Raw genomic sequence first — 19469 nt, forward strand, 5'->3', positions numbered from 1 at the left:
TCCTACATCATTCTACTACTATATGTTGATGACATGTTGATAGCAGGTACTTGCCAATAGGAAATAGATAAGTTGAAAACGAAGTTGTCCAAGAAGTTTGCAATAAATGATTTGGGTGCTACTAAACAAATCCTTGGAATGAGGATTACTAGGAACATTGATGACTTGAAATTGTCACAAGAAGAATATGTGAAGAAGGTGCTAAGCAAATTTAACATGATGATGCAAAACCAATGAGTACTCCTTTAGCTAGGCACTTTAGGCTATCTAAGGAGTAGTCACCTTCTACAGAGCAGGACTGAGCCAACATGGCCAATGTGCCTTATGCTTCTGCTATTAACAATCTCATGTACACCATGGTGTGCACTAGACCAGACATAGCTCATACAATGGGAGTTGTGAGCAGATATATGAGTAATCCGGGTAAACAACATTGAGAAACCGTGAAGTGGATTCTTAGGTATTTGAGAGGTACTGTAGACTCAGCCTTATGTTTCAAAAAGTCAAACTTGGGATTACAAGGTTATGTAGATGTTGACATGGCTTGAGACATTGATGGTAGGAAGAGTACCACTGGATATGTATACACATTGAGTGGTACAGTAGTTAGTTAGGTCTCTAGGTTGCAGAAGATAGTTGCTCTTTCCACCATTGAGGCAGAATATGTCACCCTGACCGAAGCTAACAAAGAAACGGTATGGTTGCAGTCTTTCTAGAAAGAATTAGGTCGCAAGCATGGGAAGAATGTGTTGCATTGTGACAGTCAGAGTGCTATTCATTTAGCAAAGAATCCTGATCATCATGCTAGAACAAAGCACATACAGGTGCGTTATTACTTCATCAGATCGGCTCTGGAGGATGGAGTCTTAGCACTTGAGAAGATTCAAGGGAGTCAGAATCCGGATAATATGTTGACGAAGACTATTACGATCAATAAACTGAAGTTGTGTGCAACTTCAGTTGGACTTCTCTCTGAGGATTGAAAAGTTGTTGTCATTGCAGAGGAGATATTGATGATGAATTAGTCTCCAAATGGGAGATTGTTAAGTTGTGGAGCCTAATTAACGTCATACGCTGAGTTGGTCGTGAATCGACCTTTATGGTAAGGTCTCCGTGGGGGTTGGAAGGTGGGCGGGAAGTCCCCCCTCTCGGAGGTGTGAGGGCAGAGCCCCCGTCCGATCCACGATATATTGATTGTTGTTTCATTAAGGGCAGTTTGGGAATTTCACTCTCGTAATGTGGTTGTCCTAGCTATCTCATTAAATTGGGGGGCACCGCTATTAGTGTTTTATGATCTTAATTCGAGGATCATCTCAAGTAGCAGCCCGAAAGGTTAGAGAGAAACACCTGTAAGTGTGTAATTTCTCTTGTAAATTATTTCATCTTCATAGTGGATTACTGCAGCGGTAGAAGACAGAACGTAGTCTCACCTTGAGGCGAACCTATATAAATCTTGTTGTGCTTTTTCGTGTTTGCTTTTTCCTTCTTCCGCATTTATTATTATTGCTCTCGTTAGTTTGGAATTAAGGCGTCTAATTCCTAACATTTTTGTCCAGTTATAATTTATCACTTAAATGAGCAGCCCATCATGATTAAATATTTAAAAGTACTACCACACATGAAATTTGAGTAGGCAATGTCAAACAGAATAAAAATCATATTTTGGCGAGTGGAATATGAAATAGAAATCAACAACTAATTTAAAATTGGTGAATTTATGGAAAGAGAAAAACCTCATTGACTTAATGTAATCAAAGTACATAAACCCCTATTTATAATAGAGGAAAGTAGTAAAGTCCAATTACAATTAAACTATCTTTGTCCCAATTACACCCAAACTCTAACACTTAAAGATAAATCCTAGCATAATTAAATAACTCAACATAAATAGAAGACTAACATAACTAAAACACCTTTAAACTCAAACTCTTCTGTGAGACCCATAATAATTTTGGCTCTATAAGACTTCTTATTGTGAGAGTCATGTAAGACTCTTCCATATTTTCTCTTCAACAAAAATCAAATAGGAAAATCAACAAAATGAATTGCAATCATTTGAAAATGCCCAAATTGAAGCTGTTTGGCAAACACTAACATGGGTGAAGATAAAACACCATTATAAGACAACAATGGTGAGAGGACAAAAAATGAGCAAGATACTAAATAATAGAGTACAACAGAAATATTTTAATGAAGCAAGTAAAGAACCAGTAAGTGAAAGCAAAGTTAGGATACCAACAGCCAAATCAAATAAAAAATTTATTTCTCACCGTCTTGCCAAGTTTGCATAAAATCGAAGTCAGAACTTTCCCTCAGAAGTTCATTTCTAACTCGTGGCTCCACAAAAACGTTTATTTTCATGTCATGTTTCAACCATCTGGATGATAGGAGCAGAGAGGAACAAGAACAATAAAACATTAGAAACACGTTGGTGATATGAAGTAAAAGATAAGGCAAAAGGAAAAATTGAGATTCAAGTTAAAAGAACTGGTTTGTTCATCCTATAAGCTCAGCTTGTTCAATGGATTTTGAAAGAGGTACTAAAAATTTCTAGATATAATATGCCAGTTTCTTTAAGTGAAGCAAACCATAATCTTGTAAGAAACACCAGCATTCATCATAATCAAAGCCCTACTCCTACCATGTTATGACGAAGCAAAAAGCTGTCTTCAAAGGGCCTAGAGATACTCAGCAGCCTCATAAAAAAGGCAGATAGTGAAGGAAGTAGACAATATATATGAGAGTGCCTCAGCAGCAAATCTATAAATATTAACCAAAAAGTAGATTAAGCCCTTCAACCTAAGACATCATGATTATCAATGTGGAATCAAAACACACCCGAAAGATCAAGTTTGCACTTCATATCTATAAGGAAACAAAAGTCCAACAACTGTTCACTTCAACTAGACTCTGACTTAAAAAGAGTTGTTGTAATTTTGTCCTATGATTTGTTAAACCAACCTAAACTCAACAGGAATTGAGATTGGAAAGAAAAAGATAGCAACTTTCTTTTAAAATTCGTGATGCAAGTGATGGAGAGGTTTACGATTAGGGTATTACACCCAACAACTATCTATTCCCTTAGGAAATATTACTTTCACCCAGCACTTAAGTATCCCCCTAAAATTATAAAGATGCCCCTGTTTGAATCCCGGCGGAAGCGGTAGGGAACGGGAACGGGAACGGTGGGTGTCAGAGTTAGGTGGTTCTGTCCACTTGGGTGTTTCCGTCCACCATTGATAGGTTAGGTACTTGGCTTTCCGCTCCCTAACAGGTCGGCCTTTTCGGGAGTATTGGCTAGGTATTTGACACTGTTAACTTATAACCAATGCATCTGTAAGCTAAGAACTTAAAAACAGAAATAAAGACATAAACAACTCTGCCAACTAAAGACAAATAACAAAAATACCCTGTTGAGCAGGAAATTAACTCCTTGCACTTATTGGCCTGATATAAAGTCTAGAAGATCTAAATTACTTGAGAAACTGCCATCTCAGCAATATGACAGGATTTTCTTGGCTTTTTGAAAAATTCAACTTCTCAAATTCTTCAAGTTCTTCAAATTGTTCATGTTCCACCTCTTTTTCTTTTGACATCTCATGCTCCATCTCTTAATCCTCAATTAAATTTGGAATTACATCCGAATTCCCTGGTTGAGTACTCATACTTGAGTTCGGAATATCAATAATACCATTTTCCATCACAGGGATATAAGTGCTTGACATTAAAGATATCTGATGTCTTTACATCAATACGCAAGTACACATGGCATGCATTATCTTTAGTTTTTTAGAGAATCTCACATAGTCCAACTTCCAATTCAATAGCTATCAAGGACCATCAGCTGGGGACCAGTCAGGAACAAGACCACCCAAACAAAGTTTCTTACTTGAAACAATGCTTGTTTCCTCTACTCATTCGCTATCCTCTCATAATCTTATTGGCAGACTCCAACATAAAGTTGACCTCTTCAGAAAAGACCTTCATTCTACTCACCATATTGTCCACCGAATGTACCCAACTTGCTGAAATTGGAAGCTCGGTTAATTCAAAAGGACAAACTAGCTAGTTTATACCAATAGACAACCTAACAAGGGCTTAACTTTAAACTGCGACTTTTTCTTTTGTTGTGAACCTTTGCAAGTGGCAATCAAGTGTCTCAATCATCTGTCCATTTTAATAATTTCCTCCACAAGAGTTTACCCACTCCTCAGTACACTGCTTCAGTCTGCCCATCTGTCTGTGGCTGGTAGGCACTACTAAATTGCAACTCTGTTTTCAATTTTGCCTAAATGTATTTCCAAATGTCCAACAAACTTTCTACATCCGTCACTAACAACTGATTGTAGAGCAGCAAAAAAACATAATATTTCTCTCAACACCAATTGTGCAACATCTGAAACATCATGAGTGTTGTTACATGGTACCAAATGAGCCATTTTGGAAAACTTGTCAACTACTACTAGAATACTATCATGTTCACGAGCGGCTTTGATAGCCCCAAGATGATATCCATACTCAAATCCGTTCAAGGCTAGAATGTACTAGCAGTGGCGTATAGACGCCAGCGTTAGAAGCTCCACTGATATGATTCCCTTTTAGTAGAAAAGAGAAAGGGGAAAAAATTGTGGAGGCAGAAATGATGAACATGTGATAGATATGCTAGTTCAAGAAGGCACTGGTCTCCCTACTTCTGAAAACAGAACCAATCTCGGTTGTAGTTGTCTGCCCCTCTCTGGTAGCTCGTGGGCCTTTTAGTTTGATCCCTGGTAGCGTATTCTCTGAAACATTCATGGCAGTTCTTGCTCTCATTGTTCGAAACAGATAGAAAAGTGGAATCGTAGAGGTAACCTAAGTTAACGTTTCAGATTGGAATTATGGGTTCTCTTTAGTTTCCTAGCTGTTGCTGTCTCTGGTTGATTGTCGTGTTTGAGTTCCTCTTAAACTCTATAGTTGTTTTGTTTGGAACGAGTCTGGTTACTGCCGCTTACCTTTTCTAAACAAAGTCTTGTCTTCTGTACGTGCATGCGGAGAATTTGAAATAGCTTTCTACGGCAGTGGCTATTCGTCTCTATTTTTTCTTCTGCTAGGTGCTGTCATGTGCTGTACCAAACACAAGGCTTCCTGTTTTCTGGTCTTAGTTTCTGATAACTGGAAGATAGTTGAAACTTGAGAGATTCAGGTTATAGAGAATCGACATTGGGAGTCCTCATTCCAGTCACGCAGTCGCTGAAAGCTGTCTTTCTAATAAGAATAAGTTCGAGTTTCCAAAAAAGGAATCTCCCTTCCATTGCCCAAGTGAATGGCTCACTTTGATGCTGCTTTAGGACTTAAGTTTCCTAATCCAAGTGCTGTCTTGTTCATTGTCTTTTCCGCCAAGATCATACTTTACCAGCAGCACACCTTTAATTTGCCTTATTTCAGACATTGATTTTGTAAGGCCAAAGTAGTTGCAAAAGTGTTCTTTGTTTCAAACGACATGATGTGTTTCCAATTCAGATTCTTCAATTGCAAGGTGTCACTATCTCATTGTAATAGCTTATGCAGTACACACTTTAGTGAAAAAATCTGTTATTTACTTATAGAGATCAATATTTGGCAAGTATCAATATTTACATTGTCAGAATCTACAAGTTCTACTCTGTTTCCAGCAAGTATGTTCTTCTGACTCAGATTGCTAGACAAATATGAGCAGAGCTGGCAAGCTTTTGTACTAGCAGAGTTTGATTGAGATCAAGAAAAAAACACCACAGATTCTGGAATGTAATCTCAGATGTTCCGCACCATGACAGGGAGGTAGTATACCAATTCTGGTGCCGATGCTCCACGTGCATCACCCATTTTAGTGCAGCCAATTGCTGGTTTTTATTTAGCTAGAAGAGGAGAGTGATCATGGCATATGAACAACTAAGTATTTCTAACAGCTAAATATTTATGCCCCTATTTACACCTGTCATGTGAAGCAGCTACCTGTTTGACGTGTCTGAAATCCTGAAGGATGAGAAGTGACTTTGGTGTGGCTGCTGTGATTGAAGTTTGCATGAAAAGTTCGTTGTATTAAATTCTGCAGCAGATGGTGCTACCGATGCAACAACTGTCACTCGTACTAGCAGCAGAAGCAGGTTACATGTATGTTAAGAAGTTGGTTCATGTTGCTGCTGGCTGGTTTTGCTGCACGGGTCCTGTATATCAGCTCCTGGTTTTAATTGTTGTTCTAATTGCTGGTTGAAAAGAGCCAACCCACAGTTGCCTTGCTTAATTTTTTCGAAATGAACCTTTGTGCGCCCGAGCGCACAGGAGAGAACCCGAGAGAGAGAGAGAGAGCGACCCTCCCGCCGGCCATCAAACCGATGGCCGGTGACTGGAACCACCCCGCCGGACATCGTAGCTCCGGCAGGACAGCCGTCGTCATCTCCGATGCCGGCCGCCTTCGTGACAAAACTGCGTCACGCAGAAACAGAAGAGACCTCTCTTCCAGGAGAGGAAGAAACTCTCCCAGGAGATCGAAAACTGCAGTTTATCACTCTGGCAAGCTTCCAAAGTTTCTGACGGAAGACCACGACACCAACTGGAAGACTGTCTCTTGGCGAAAGAAGCAGAATAACCTCTTCCGTTTCAGCTACAGAAAGTGCAGAGTCAAGATCGAGCAGGTTAACCAGAACTCTGGTCTGGCCATCCACATCTCTTCTGCAAATGGATCGAAACACTCCTTCATTTGCATGCCAACAGTGGCGATTTCAAGTTTCATCCAGCAGCTTCTCTGTTCAACCAATGCGACGGAGAAATCTCGTGAGCTCTGGTTGCTTGGTCACCGGGAATGCCGAATCACCCATCGCAGGGGATCCTCTGTGCTGGCAAAAAATATAATCCTCGAGGCCACGAACTCGGGTTTCACCTGGCAGGAGCTGGTCATAGCCCTCCGGCTCCGATGAGAGAACCAATCCCCCCCTCCCAAACCCACCAGCACCCCCTCTCCCCCGAAATATCCTGAACCGCCCCCCATTCCCATATCACCACCCACCCCCCCTTTCATATCGAAACCTCTAAAAACATCCGAACCTCCTCAGCGATGTACGGGAAATCTTAGCGCGTTCCATCGTAATCTGTACAACCCCTGACATCATCAAATCTAGCATTCAATGGCTGATTGACAACTCCACCTCCCTTACACACCCAGAATCTCCTCCCTCAGCACACAAACATGGCTTGTTCAGTTCGGAACCCAGCAAGAGTCTTATGTGGCTCATGCTCTCACACCCCGCACCCCTTGGGCATCACGGTGATCTCGAAGTGGCTCCCCTTGACACCTTCCAGCCAGTACGGTCAATGGACTACCATCATTGGCCTTCCTGCAAAGCTCTGGCAGAATGCAGTGTTCTCAAGAACCATCTCTGAGTTTGGATCCACCATTGCCCTGGACCCACTCACCGACCACTAGCACCGTCTTGATGAGGCCCAGATTCTCATCAATCCACTTCGCCCTTGTGAAGGTCAGCATTTCAAATGCATTATGGTTGATAATGCCTGATTATGGATCCGTATTGATATTAACGCCATGGAGGATTATAGACCCCAAATTAGGCTACTTACTTTAGACGGAGTGAACAGAAGGATAATTAGAGGGTAATTAATGGGTCAGGGGCATTTTGGAAATTTAACAATGTTAAGTGGTTTCGTGAAGGAATTTAGAGAGGGAGCTAAGGGAGAGGAAGGGGCGCGTCGTTTTGTCTTCAAAGCGTGGCTCAGGGAGAGTACTGGTCTCTCGAATACCAATGGTTATCGGCGACTATTTCCGGCGAGTTCTACAACGAGTTCGACAGAGGAGTTTCCATTTTTGTCTCTATTATCATTGTGTCGGGTGATTACGGCTATCGGGGGTTCATCAGCACTGTCGAGGATTCATCGTCGACTCGAGGAGGTTCATTTATTTCGATTTCCGAATTAGAGGTTTGTTGACTCTTTCTCTTTAGCTCAAAAATCTTTATTCTGGTTATCGGGGTGTATCATTTGGTATCAGAGCATTGGTTGGGTTCGCATCTGGAGCTCGGTAGTGAAAATAAATTTCCGTTTTTCGATTGCGGTGGCATTCAAGGCTCTGGCTTACTGAATCGGAAGATATCAGAGGTTTCGGGAGCGTCGTCTGCTAGAAGATGGGTTATGTTACGATTTCGGCAGTAAGGATACCGGAAGCGTCGTTTGCCAGGAGTCGAGGGGAGTTTCAACTTCGACGATTGGTAGAGAAGAAGAAGAGTAAAAAAAATCCTCATGGCTACTACCAGAATGGAGTCGAGGGTGGATTTAGTGGAAGGAATTGTTAGCGCAATAAGGGAGGAGGTGAGCTCGATGAAGGAAGAAGTCTGGAAGGTTCCGGCATGGAACAAGGGTTGACGGCGCTGATAGGGCGTGTTGAGCAACTCCTGCGTACCCAAGAGGAGCTCAACCGAAATCTGAATGCGTAGAGTAGGACGGCGAGACAGGGGCTGGACTCGGCAATGCGCGATAACTCGATCCAGAGAGGTATCGGACATGAAAGAGACGGTGGCGAGGTTGATCGGAATAGGCAGAACCGATATGAAGTGCGACCCAAAAAGTTAAGAGTTGCCAATTTTTTAGGGAGAAGACCCCGATGACTGGATCTATAGAGCTGAACACTATTTCTCACTTAACCGGGTATCTCACGGTGAAAACTAGAAGCCGTAGTTGTATGTCTTGAAGGGGAGGCATTAAAATGGTTCAAGTATGAAAATAACAGGAGGGAGATCATGAACTAGGAAGAATTTCAGTCCTTATTGCTAAAACGATTCCGAAGTTCCGAGGACGGCTCTCCTTATAAGAAATTTCTGGTGTTGCAGCAAGAGACCACCGTGAGAGATTACAGAAAGCGATTTGAGGATTTGGCTTCCACGTTGGAAGATATTCCAGAAAAGGTGTTGGAGTCCAACTTTGTTAATGGGCTCAAACCCGAAATTCGGGCCTAGGTGAGGGTGTTGGAGCCCAAAGGGTTGGGAAGGACCATGGAGTTGGCCCAAAAGTTGGAAGAAAAAAATAAAGTTATTAAGCAGACTCGATTTGGGCTGGGTACTCCAAACCCAGCAGGGACCATAGTTAGGAGTAATGGCAGCACTATGGCCATGGCAGAAACGACGAAACATGGGATGGAGAAGAGGACGCCATTCAGGAAACTCACGAAAGCCGAAATCCAATACCGGAGAGAGTGGGGTTTGTGCTACCGTTGTGATGAAAAATTCTCAACTGGGCATAGATGTAAAAACAAGGACCTACAAGTGCTGATTTTAAAGGAGCTGGAAGATGAAGTTCTGGAGGATAGCGACGACGGCAAGTGTGAACAGCAGGAGGAAGAGGTTAGAGCAACTACTCAACTAGTGGAGTTGTCGTTGAATTCGGTAGTTGGATTAACACTTCCGAAGACTATCAAGATTGCGGGCAGCATCGGAGAACAGTCAATCGTCGTACTTATTGATGGAGGAGCAACTCATAATTTCATTTCCACCACAGTGGTCACGAAATTGCACTTACCTTTATCTCCAACAGCAAAGTATGGCGTTCAATTGGGTACAGGTGCGGCACTTCCCCGAGAAGGAATTTGCAAGGGGGTTCGCTTAACTCTTCAAGGAATAGAAATCGTGGACGATTTTTTGCCTTTGGAATTGGGAAGCACCGATGTGATTTTAGGTGTACAGTGGTTGGCGACCTTAGGGGGAACCTATACGAATTGGAAAACACAGGTTATGAAGTTTTGATTGGGTAATGAGACGGTGGTGTTACAGGGAGATCCCTCCTTGCACAAAACTTTGGTTTCACTCAAAGAGATGATGCGAACTATCAAGCATGAGGAACATGGGGTTCTTGTGGAGTTGGGTCGTACCACAGTGGCAACGTCCCAACTTGCTACTATTCTGAATATCCGAAGAGTGAAAAAAAAAAAAAATGGGAGCCGCGGTAGTTGGAGGTTTTGGTGCAATGGAAAGACCTCCCGAGTTTGAAGCCACTTGGGAGGATTTTGAGGCACTGCGGTACCAGTTTCCTGCTTTTCACCTTGAGGACAAGGTGAAAGTTTGGGTGGGGGGTAATGATAGACCCCAAATTAGGCTACTTACTTTAGACGGAGTGAACAGAAGGATAATTAGAGGGTAATTAATAGGTCAGGGGCATTTTTGGAATTTAAAAATTTTAAGTGGTTTCGGGAGGGAATTTAGAGAGGGAGCCGAGGGAGAGGAAGGGGTGCGTTGTTTTGTCTTCAAAGCGTGGCTCAAGGAGAGTACTAATCTCTCGAATACCAGTGGTTATCGGCAACTATTTCCGGCGAGTTCTACAGCGAGTTTGACAAAGGAGTTTCCGTTTTTGTCTCTATTATCATTGTGCCGGATGATAACGGCTATCGGGGGTTCATCAGCACTGTCGAGGATTCATCGTCGACTCGAGGAGGTTCATTTATTTCGATTTCTGTAGTAGAGGTTTGTCGATTCTTTCTCTTTAGCTCAAAAATCTTTATTCTAGTTATCGGGATGTATCAGAGGACTTCAGATGCATGGTCTCTACCACCACAGTTGAGCCTCGAGATGCTCCTCCACAGCCTATCAGCACGTTGGGAGTAGCATCTCCGGTCTCAACCCTTCTCTAGGAGATTTGATCCCCTCCAGACAGCTTTGTAGGTGGCCTTGATGCATTCTCAACGCCCCCTAGTGCACCTTCCCACCTGTCTGCCATGCCACCCCCCACCCCACCCCCCAGAATTTATTCCCGCTGAATCATATGTCAGCCCACAGCTACCTCCAACTACCATCCACCCCACCTTAACTCTGGCATAAACTCAACCACCCCACATACCAACTCCATAACGCCACCCAGTGCTCAGACACGCTTCTCCCGCAATCCCGAAACAAGGGGCTTCGTGTTTTCGGAACCGGGTGAAAGATCACAACGATTTGAAGAAGCTCTTCAATCTGAGCAACATAAATTTGACCCAGAAACACGGCACAGATTGTGGAAGTAGCCAAGGTGATGGGCACCCATCTAAGAAGTCAAAGAAAAAAAAGAATGATCAATGATTGTTCTCTCTTGATATGTTCGTGGAATTGGGTCGATGCGGTGCCGCGCATCCATCTGAGGTCTCTTTGCCTCAACTAAAGCAAACATTGTTGTGCTTCAAGAGACAAAGGCGGCTTCTATCCCCTCCTGGCTTTATTCATGAGTTGTGGCCCCTCAAGGAGCCCAATTGGGCTTCTGTGGATGTTGTGGGCTTGGCAGGTGGCATTCTCCTTGTGTGGGACACTAGTACTATCGAGGTGCTGGACAGATACAGTGGCACATACTCCCCAGGAGTCAAGCTGAGGGATAAAGGCTCAGGAAATATTTGGTGTCTCGTGGGAGTCTATGGGCCAACCAAGCACAACAAGAGACATCTCTTCTGGGATGACCTCCTTCTGGTATGCCAGAAGTGGCCTATTCCCTTGATGCTGGCGGGGGACTTCAATGTTACTTGCTTCTACCATGAGAAGTCTCCACCTTCTCAGAGGATCACTACCTCCATGAGGCTATTTGCGGACTTCATAGGCTGTTGGGACCTGGATGAGATCGCGCTATCCGGAAAAACCTTCACATGGTCTAACGGAAAGCAACCCCCCGTCATGTCAAAGCTCGATCAGTTCTTAGTTAATGAGGACTGGCTCCGGCTCTACAGCAATGCTACCAGTAAAGTTCTCAATCGTATAATATCAGATCACTGGCCAATCATGGTAGATATGCACTTCGGCAGCTAGGGCCCCCCATCATTCAGATTCAACAATGCATGGATGGTGGATCCTTCTTTTGACTCTTCTATCCAGTCCTTCTAGTAGAGAATTTTTGTTGTTGGCCCGAGCAGCTGGTCCCTCCCGATGAAGCTCAAGATGTTGAAACCCCTATTGCGCTCCTAGGCCTCTAAGAGAGTCCTCCCTCTCGACAGCGAGAGTCTCAGCCCTAGCCTAGATTGATTCCTTAGACTCATAGGAGGAGTCTAGAAGCCTCTCATCATCTGAAGCGGCTCAGAGATATGTCCTCTAAGGGCAGCTGCAAACCTTCGCCCACAGGGATCTCGTGCATTGGAAGCAGTGTGCTCGCTTCAAGTGGTTCTCAAAAGGGGATACAAATTCCAAATTCTTCCATGCTATCGCTTTAGCTCGGAGAAGAGCCAACCACATTACGTCACTCAGTGTTAATGGTGAGACCACCTCAGAAAGATCTCTTATCTTTGACTCATTGGTGAGGTTTTTTTTGCAGATCTATAGTCTGAATGCCAGGAAGTTCGACCCTTTTTTTCAGAGGGTCAATATTCAGGTTATTCCTTCGGCGGTAGCCAGCCTCATTGAGCTCCCCTTTCCAATCGCAAAATTGAAAAAGCTATTTTGGGCCTCCCTCTAGATCATGCTCCCAGCCCGGATGGTTTTGATGGTGAATTCTACCATCACTGCTGGCCCCTCATTAGTGAAGACATTGCCCACATGGTCCACTCCTTCTATCATCGTGGCATTGCATACAGGAGTATCGGAGCTTCCTTCATTGCCCTTATCCCTAAAAAAGAGGGGGCAGAGCTCCCTTCAGATTTCCGACCTATTAGTCTCACTACCAGTACATACAGGGTGATAGCGCGTCTCCTCACTAACCACCTCCGTGCGGTTCTTTCGGTACCTATTCATCAGGGTCAGACTGCCTTCCTCAAGGGAAGGAATATTTTGGATTCGGCAATGGTGTGTCACGAGCTCATCCACCACTTCAAGGCGTTGAAGCTCCCCATATTCATTCTCAAGTTAGACTTTGAGAAACTTTTCAACAGAGTTAATTGGAAGCTTTTGGACACTCTCCTGGGGAAGATGGGTGAAAAGTGGTGGTTCTGGATTTACAGTTGTATTTCCTCTGTCAGTTACTAGTTCTTCATAACGGGGGACTGTATGCGGCTATTTTAGGGGATCCCGGGGAATCAGACAGGGTAACCCCGAATGCCCTTTGCTCTTCAATGTGGTGGCAGAATACCTTTGTTCCCTGATTTACTCGGCCAAGGATTTAGGATGGCTTCTCCCCATGACTGATTGCGTGGTCTTCGATATTCGTATCCTCCAGTTTTTTTTTTTTTTTGGAAGAGTGTGTATATTGATATAAAAAAAAAAAAAAAAAAAACTAGGTATGGGGGTTTACCTCCACAATAAGGCGTTGGAGTGAAATGCCCGCTTTGACCTGGGCCTCTGCCAAGTGATTAGCAGAGCGGGGAATGTGTTTCCAGTTACAGTTTAAAAGAGAAAATAAATTACATAGTTCCAGTGATTAGCCAAGTGACACCATTTACCATTTGCTTTGGTGTAGGCACCATGGATCAGATTAAAAATTGCATGCAATCCTGGGCTTATTCAAGTTGGCTTCTGGGAAAAATATCAATTGGAAGAAAACCACCCTTCTTGGTTATCACATTGACACCACATTGCTCCTTGGTATGGCAGATTACTTGGGGTGTGCGTTTGAGAACATGCCAGCTACATATCTTGGTCTCCCCCTTTTTGACTCTTGGCCTTTGGTGGCACACTGGTCCCCCCTTATTGAGAAGTTTGAGAAGAGATTGGCCACTCGGAAGGGCAAACTTCTATCCTCAGTGGGTCGACTTGCCTTTCTTAAGTCATGCTTGGTGGGGCTGCACAACTACCTCTTATCATTTATGCAGTGCCCGACTTTGATTTGCTCCAACATTGATGCCATTCGTCGACGCTTTCTCTGGAGAGGCTCCGAAGACACCTTCAGATACCATCTAGTTAGTTGGAAGTATTAGGAATTGGACGCCCTAATTTAATACTAACAAGAGCAATAATATCGCAAAAGAATAAATAATCAAGCACGAAAAACACAAGATTTATACAGATTCGTCTCAAAGTGAGACTACGTCCTGTCTTCCGCCGCTGTAATAATTCACTATGATGATAAAATAGTTTACAAGAGAAATCACACACACTCAAGTGTTTTTCTCTAACCTCTCTCTATAGCAACTGATGATCCTCGATGATAACCCTAATAGCGGTGCCCCAAAAATATCAAGAGAAAACTAGGGCAACCGCAATACAAGTGTAAAATCCCTAAATGGTTATCTCAACCATCCGATCAACGGCTATCTCAGCCTTCCGATCATGATTGGACGGCTGAGATAGTTGTTTCGCATGTTTCGCACCAAACGGCTTTTCGTATTGGAACAGTCGTGTATATATATATATATATATATATATGTATGTATATACACAAATATGTAGAGAGAGTGTGAGAGAGAAAGTTATTTACGCGAAATAGTTCTGTAACATCAAAGCCAACTAGGAAGTGGAAGGATGATAAGCACATATTAAGCCTGACCATTACCATAAGTAAAATTGTTTCAACAGTAAAAATACACAGTTTGTACCAAATAAACCCAGATCTGCCTACCTAGCAATACATTAAGAGGCATTGCCTAAAGATTCTCTTTTGCAGACACAATTAGCAGCTATCGCTTGCAGTACAAATCTATCAAAACAAATGATACAAAAGATATGTTATCAGAAAGCTGTAGGAAATCAGTATGGCCACTTAAAGGACACACCTGACCATGTCCGCACATAAGATGCGGACAGAAACTGAATTTGGTTTAGTCAAAATGAGCACAGTCTGTGGAGGTGATTCCCATTTCAAAGATATCTGAAGATTAGAGAAAAATATTTGCTTGAACATGCTATGAAACAATTTAGTAAATAAATATCATCACAGTTCAAAAGAAAGATAGTAAAGCATTAGAATCTTTCACAGGCTGTAAAACAGCTTTGGAGGTAATAGCATGACATGTTGATTATAACAATCATCAATAAGTATCATGACATTTTTTATTAATATTACCTGTTTACTGCTGCGCTCTGCCGTAGTAATATTTCCTCTTTCAAAAGAAACAATATCATGCTTGTGCTGTCCACTTTTTTCACCATTGCATCCCCATGAAAGCCTAAAAGATGCCTGGCAACAAGATAAGTAGATAAAAATCGAAAAATAGGTGGAAACAATACAAAACAAACAGTCCAGGATGTGCATCACAGCCATTTATGCCATAAAACTGTCAGTAGCTAATGTGTGGATAGATGTGTCAGTGTGTGTTAGAGCATCTGTGATCGGCTAATATTTTGTAAGTCCATCTATGTGCACTCTGAATGAGTGTAGGCGTGTTGATACCTTTCCTGTCACTGTGCTCTGAGCTACTCTGGAATCAGAATCTGTTTCCCCATTCTGAAGAACCTCGTGTGAGCAGATTCCTTCCTTCCCACAACACCTTTCACTCTGCTCACTAATATGATTGTTAACATATTGATTGGACAAGAACTTCAAACTGTCATCTTGACCGCCTTCAGCCAACAGTTCTGCAGATCCATTCCATTTAGTTTCTTTGTAAATGAGATTCCTTTTACAACAACAACAACAAGATCCCAAAGTTTTCCGTTACAAAAGTCAAATAACCTGTTATTATGGATATATGGTTATCCAGATGACAAGAACTACACATATGTGAATTTGGATGAAATCATTTACAGTAAGTTACAATATCAAATAGTTACTGTTTTTGCATGTTTCGCATCCTAACTCAATCAACCAGAAACTCCAAAAGTTCAATCGAAGGGAAAAACAAAACATGAAATCACTTCCTAAACACAAGAAGGTTAATATCCTGAGTGATAAGACGGTTATCAATTATGGAAACCTGTAAACCCATCCTGGGAGGCCCGATTCACATTTAGGTCTTCTTTCCATCCTAGTTAACCTCTGAGGTTCTTTGAAGAAGTCATGGAGAACAGTGCCTCTTGCACTCTCTTTTTAGCCAATTCCAGTATTGGCTACTTGGCTCAGGATGATTCCCATTGTAAAAAATTTCATTGTAATCCAAAACCCCAGTGGAGTGCCAATGCACCTTTTCTACTTTTTGGATCATGCTAGCATGAGGTACCTCTGTACATCTCTAACAACCCTAGTTAGGCCAATTTTTGGCAGTAGACATTGCAACTATATTTCATACACCATGCAGATTCCTTTACACTAGCTTTCATATCATGGAATCTCATAGTTGGCAGTAACAAAATCTTCTTCCTATACCATTTCATTATGTACTTAACATTTTTTTTAGAATTCATATCAGAGTATTTGGCCATTTCACCCTCCTAGTATACCCCTCTTAAGGCAGCAGTAAGTCTGGCATTACATTAGTTATGAGAGTGTATTTTTGTAACTTTATTGACTTTCACTCAAGTGGTAAATGAATAGAAAGGAGGTCCCCCATAGAGTGCTGAAGAACCGCACACTTCTCTCTTCTCTCTATTTTTCTTCTTTTCCTCTCCTTTTCTCCTACAAGTTTATATTTTTACATGATATTAGAATGGCGAGATCCTATTGCTGAGCTTTTTTCAGGCCTTTTTTGTCTTCTAAGTGTACTTGTACTCTATAAAAAGGGAAATTGCAAGATTCTCTTCTGATTCAAGCTAAAGGTCAAGTTTTTCCTTTTCTTTTGTGCCAGGGCCTTAGGGTTGATGGTTTGTGCCAATTGAGCAATTTTATGTGAGATTTGTGCCTCTCGAGAGTTACATTTCTTGGGATTGTCCCAATTACTACCTACGCAGGTCACTAGACCTAGCACCTGTTGCCTGTGTCACCTTACTGGATGCAAACATCATCCTTATTTTTTACAATTTCTGGTATATTGAACTCAATTGTCTCTGCTGATCATTTAATTGGATAGTTGTGATTGAATTGGAGTTGTTAGTTGCCCTAGTTGTTCTGGTGTGGGGCCCACATAAACCTACACAGGCTTTTTATAGAGATTTTGGGGGTTACTGGATCTGATTATGTTAGAAAATCAGCTGAAGGGTAGTTCATCATTTTACATCAGTTGAAATCTCTAGAGTAGACATTATATTGTTCAGCATGTTTAGATCTACCTATAGTTCAAATGTGGTGTAATTTGAGTATGTTTTGGGAGATACAAGAATTTAAATGAAATGTATGTAAATAGGAGCATAATTGTAATTGTCACTTACTTAAGTAAATAAAAGAAGATGGGGGAGAGTTATTACGAGACTCTCTTCTCTCATTCTTTTTCCCTTTCTTCTCTCTCAATTTCTCTCTGCGATCTTCATATTTCTCCTTTTTTAATGGTATTAGAGCAGTAAATCTTGGGTATGCTTCATATTCCATCTTCTTTCTTCTTCAAAGTCTACCAGGAAAGGGGGTTGAGGTTTGTGCATGACTAGTTTCCAAAAACGAGTCTTTTTTCTCCTTCTTTTCTGCCAAAACTCTAGAGTTGTCTGCTTCTATTGCAAGTGCACTCTAATGCTGAGATAGAGTCCACAGGGATTCTCTAACTTGGGATAGCCCTATTCTGCTGGTGCGCAGCCCAATACTGGGCTTTCTGGCTGCATCATCCACTGGTAAGGTGACATCAGCCCTACTTTTGGTTGATTTGTGATATTCATTGATTGAAATCATAAATTCTGGTTGAGATTGGATTGAATTTGTTTTATTGCGCAAGTGTGCATAAAAACCCTATTTTTCTAGAGTGAAGCCCACATACAGTGTGCACCCATCTTGAGATTGAAGCTTTATTGGTTTAATTATAATTGTTGGGTGATACTTAAGGCTGATTCAAGTGAGGTATATACTCCATCAAGGGAAGTAGGGAATTCTGATAGAAAAGATACCATTGTGATAACTTTGAAAAAATTGAACAGGTAGAACTACCTAAGCTGGTCTAAATCAATACGGATCTATTTAAAGGTCAATCGAAAGCCAAAATATATCAAAGATGATCCCCCTATGCCTATGAATGATGACTCGGAGGCAGAAGACTGTCAGGTTATGACCTGGATCATAAATAGTGTTAATTGCAAATTGAGGAATCAAATTATGAATTGTGAGACCGCAAAAGAGAGGTTGTTGTCCCTAAAATCCTTGTATGCACAAGAGAGCAATCTATCTTGAATGTATAAGTTATATACCAATTTTTTCAATCTCAAGAGAGGTAACAGACCTTAGTATTACAGTGAATTTCTAGGGGTGTGGTAGGAGATAAATGTAAATCATCCATTTGATGAACAGGAATTAAGAAAGCAGCAAAGCCAATTGTTGGTTGCTAAATTTCTCGATGGTCTGGGTTCAGAATTTGATGGAGTGAAAGCACAATTACTTGCTTCAGATATTTACCTACCTTATCTACTACATTCAACAGAATCATGCATGCTGAAACTACTGTTGTTCCCAGAGGTGGGAAAGAGTTAAGATGGTTGATGCTTTTGCACTTAATACTTCTGGTTTTACAAAGATTGTTGTCCCTATTTTTGTGAAGGATACTCATATTTCTTCATTTGTTGCCACTACTGAGAAAACATTTTAAGTATATCATAGACAGCGTATGACTCAACATCAGACTCTTAAGTCCTTCTCTCAGATTGGATAATGAAACCTCCTTGCTTGCTGATCCTAAGGTAAGTGACTTGCACCTTCTTATTGCACTTCAGAAAGGTGTACTTAAAGTTACACAGTATCCACTATTTCATTTTGCTTCTTTTGATTCAGTGTCAGACCGTTGCAAATAATTTGTTTTGTCACTGTCTTCTTGCACTATTCTTTCTTCTGTGTAGGATCCTTTCTTATCTCCCCATTGGAAGCAGGCCATGGATGTTGAGATGGAGGCCCTTCTAGATAGAGGCACCTGGGTGTTATGTAACTACCTCCTGGTGCTACAATGGTTGGATGTTTCTAGGTGTATACTGTGAAGTATAAGGCAGATAACTCCATACAAGGCAAGGTTAGTTACCAAAGGGTACACTCAAACATATGGTGTTGACGTATTTGAGACCTTTTTCAAGTTTCTAGATTTTCCTCTGTACAAATTTTGATCTCTATAGTTATGAATCAAGGGTGGTCATTATCTCAATTGGACATAAAAAAAATGCTTTCTTACATGAAGACCTGAATGAAAAATTTTATATGGAGCTATGTCTTGGGTATGTTGCTCAGGGAGAGATGAGCAAGGTATGTAGACTCAAGAAGGCTATATATGGTCTCAAACAAAACCCTTGTGTCCAGTTTGAGAAATTCAGTCAAATAGTTATGTCTATTGGCTTCTCTAAAAGTCATTGCGACCATCCCCTTTTCATAAAATACTAGTCTAGTATTGTGATTATGCTTGTATATGTAGATGACATTATCTTATCTAGTAGTGATAGGAAAGGCATTGAAGAGGTTAAAGCACATTTGGCAAGACATTTTCAAACCAAAGATCTGGGACCCCTGAAATGTTTTCTAGCTATTGAAGTGATTAAAAGCAAGGCTGATCAGGTATTAATTCAAAGAAAGTATGTCACATACATGTTTTTTTTTTTTATGAAATGTGATTTTATTAAGAGAACAAAAAAGAAGCTAACTCCTAACAA

General features: G+C 41.6%; 1 protein-coding gene across 2 annotated transcripts in view; it reads right to left on the reverse strand.

Annotated features, from left to right (window-relative positions):
- LOC137958688 (probable NAD kinase 1) overlaps positions 1-19469 on the reverse strand; it is a 48687-nt gene that overhangs the window by 12468 nt on the left and 16750 nt on the right. For both annotated transcript variants that reach the window (XM_068805779.1, XM_068805778.1), the window contains exons 4-7: positions 15226-15410; positions 14899-15012; positions 14609-14703; positions 2271-2377 (exon numbers count right to left, since the gene is read on the reverse strand). In XM_068805779.1, coding sequence (XP_068661880.1) covers positions 2271-2377; positions 14609-14703; positions 14899-15012; positions 15226-15410 — 501 coding nt within the window. The remainder of the gene's footprint in view (positions 1-2270; positions 2378-14608; positions 14704-14898; positions 15013-15225; positions 15411-19469) is intronic.

The sequence above is a fragment of the Aristolochia californica genome, unplaced genomic scaffold (genome assembly GCF_029961685.1).
Source record: "Aristolochia californica isolate CCGP_79_NKW_82.1479 unplaced genomic scaffold, dmAriCali1.0.hap1 SCAF_3, whole genome shotgun sequence".
Taxonomy (NCBI): Eukaryota; Viridiplantae; Streptophyta; class Magnoliopsida; order Piperales; family Aristolochiaceae; genus Aristolochia; species Aristolochia californica.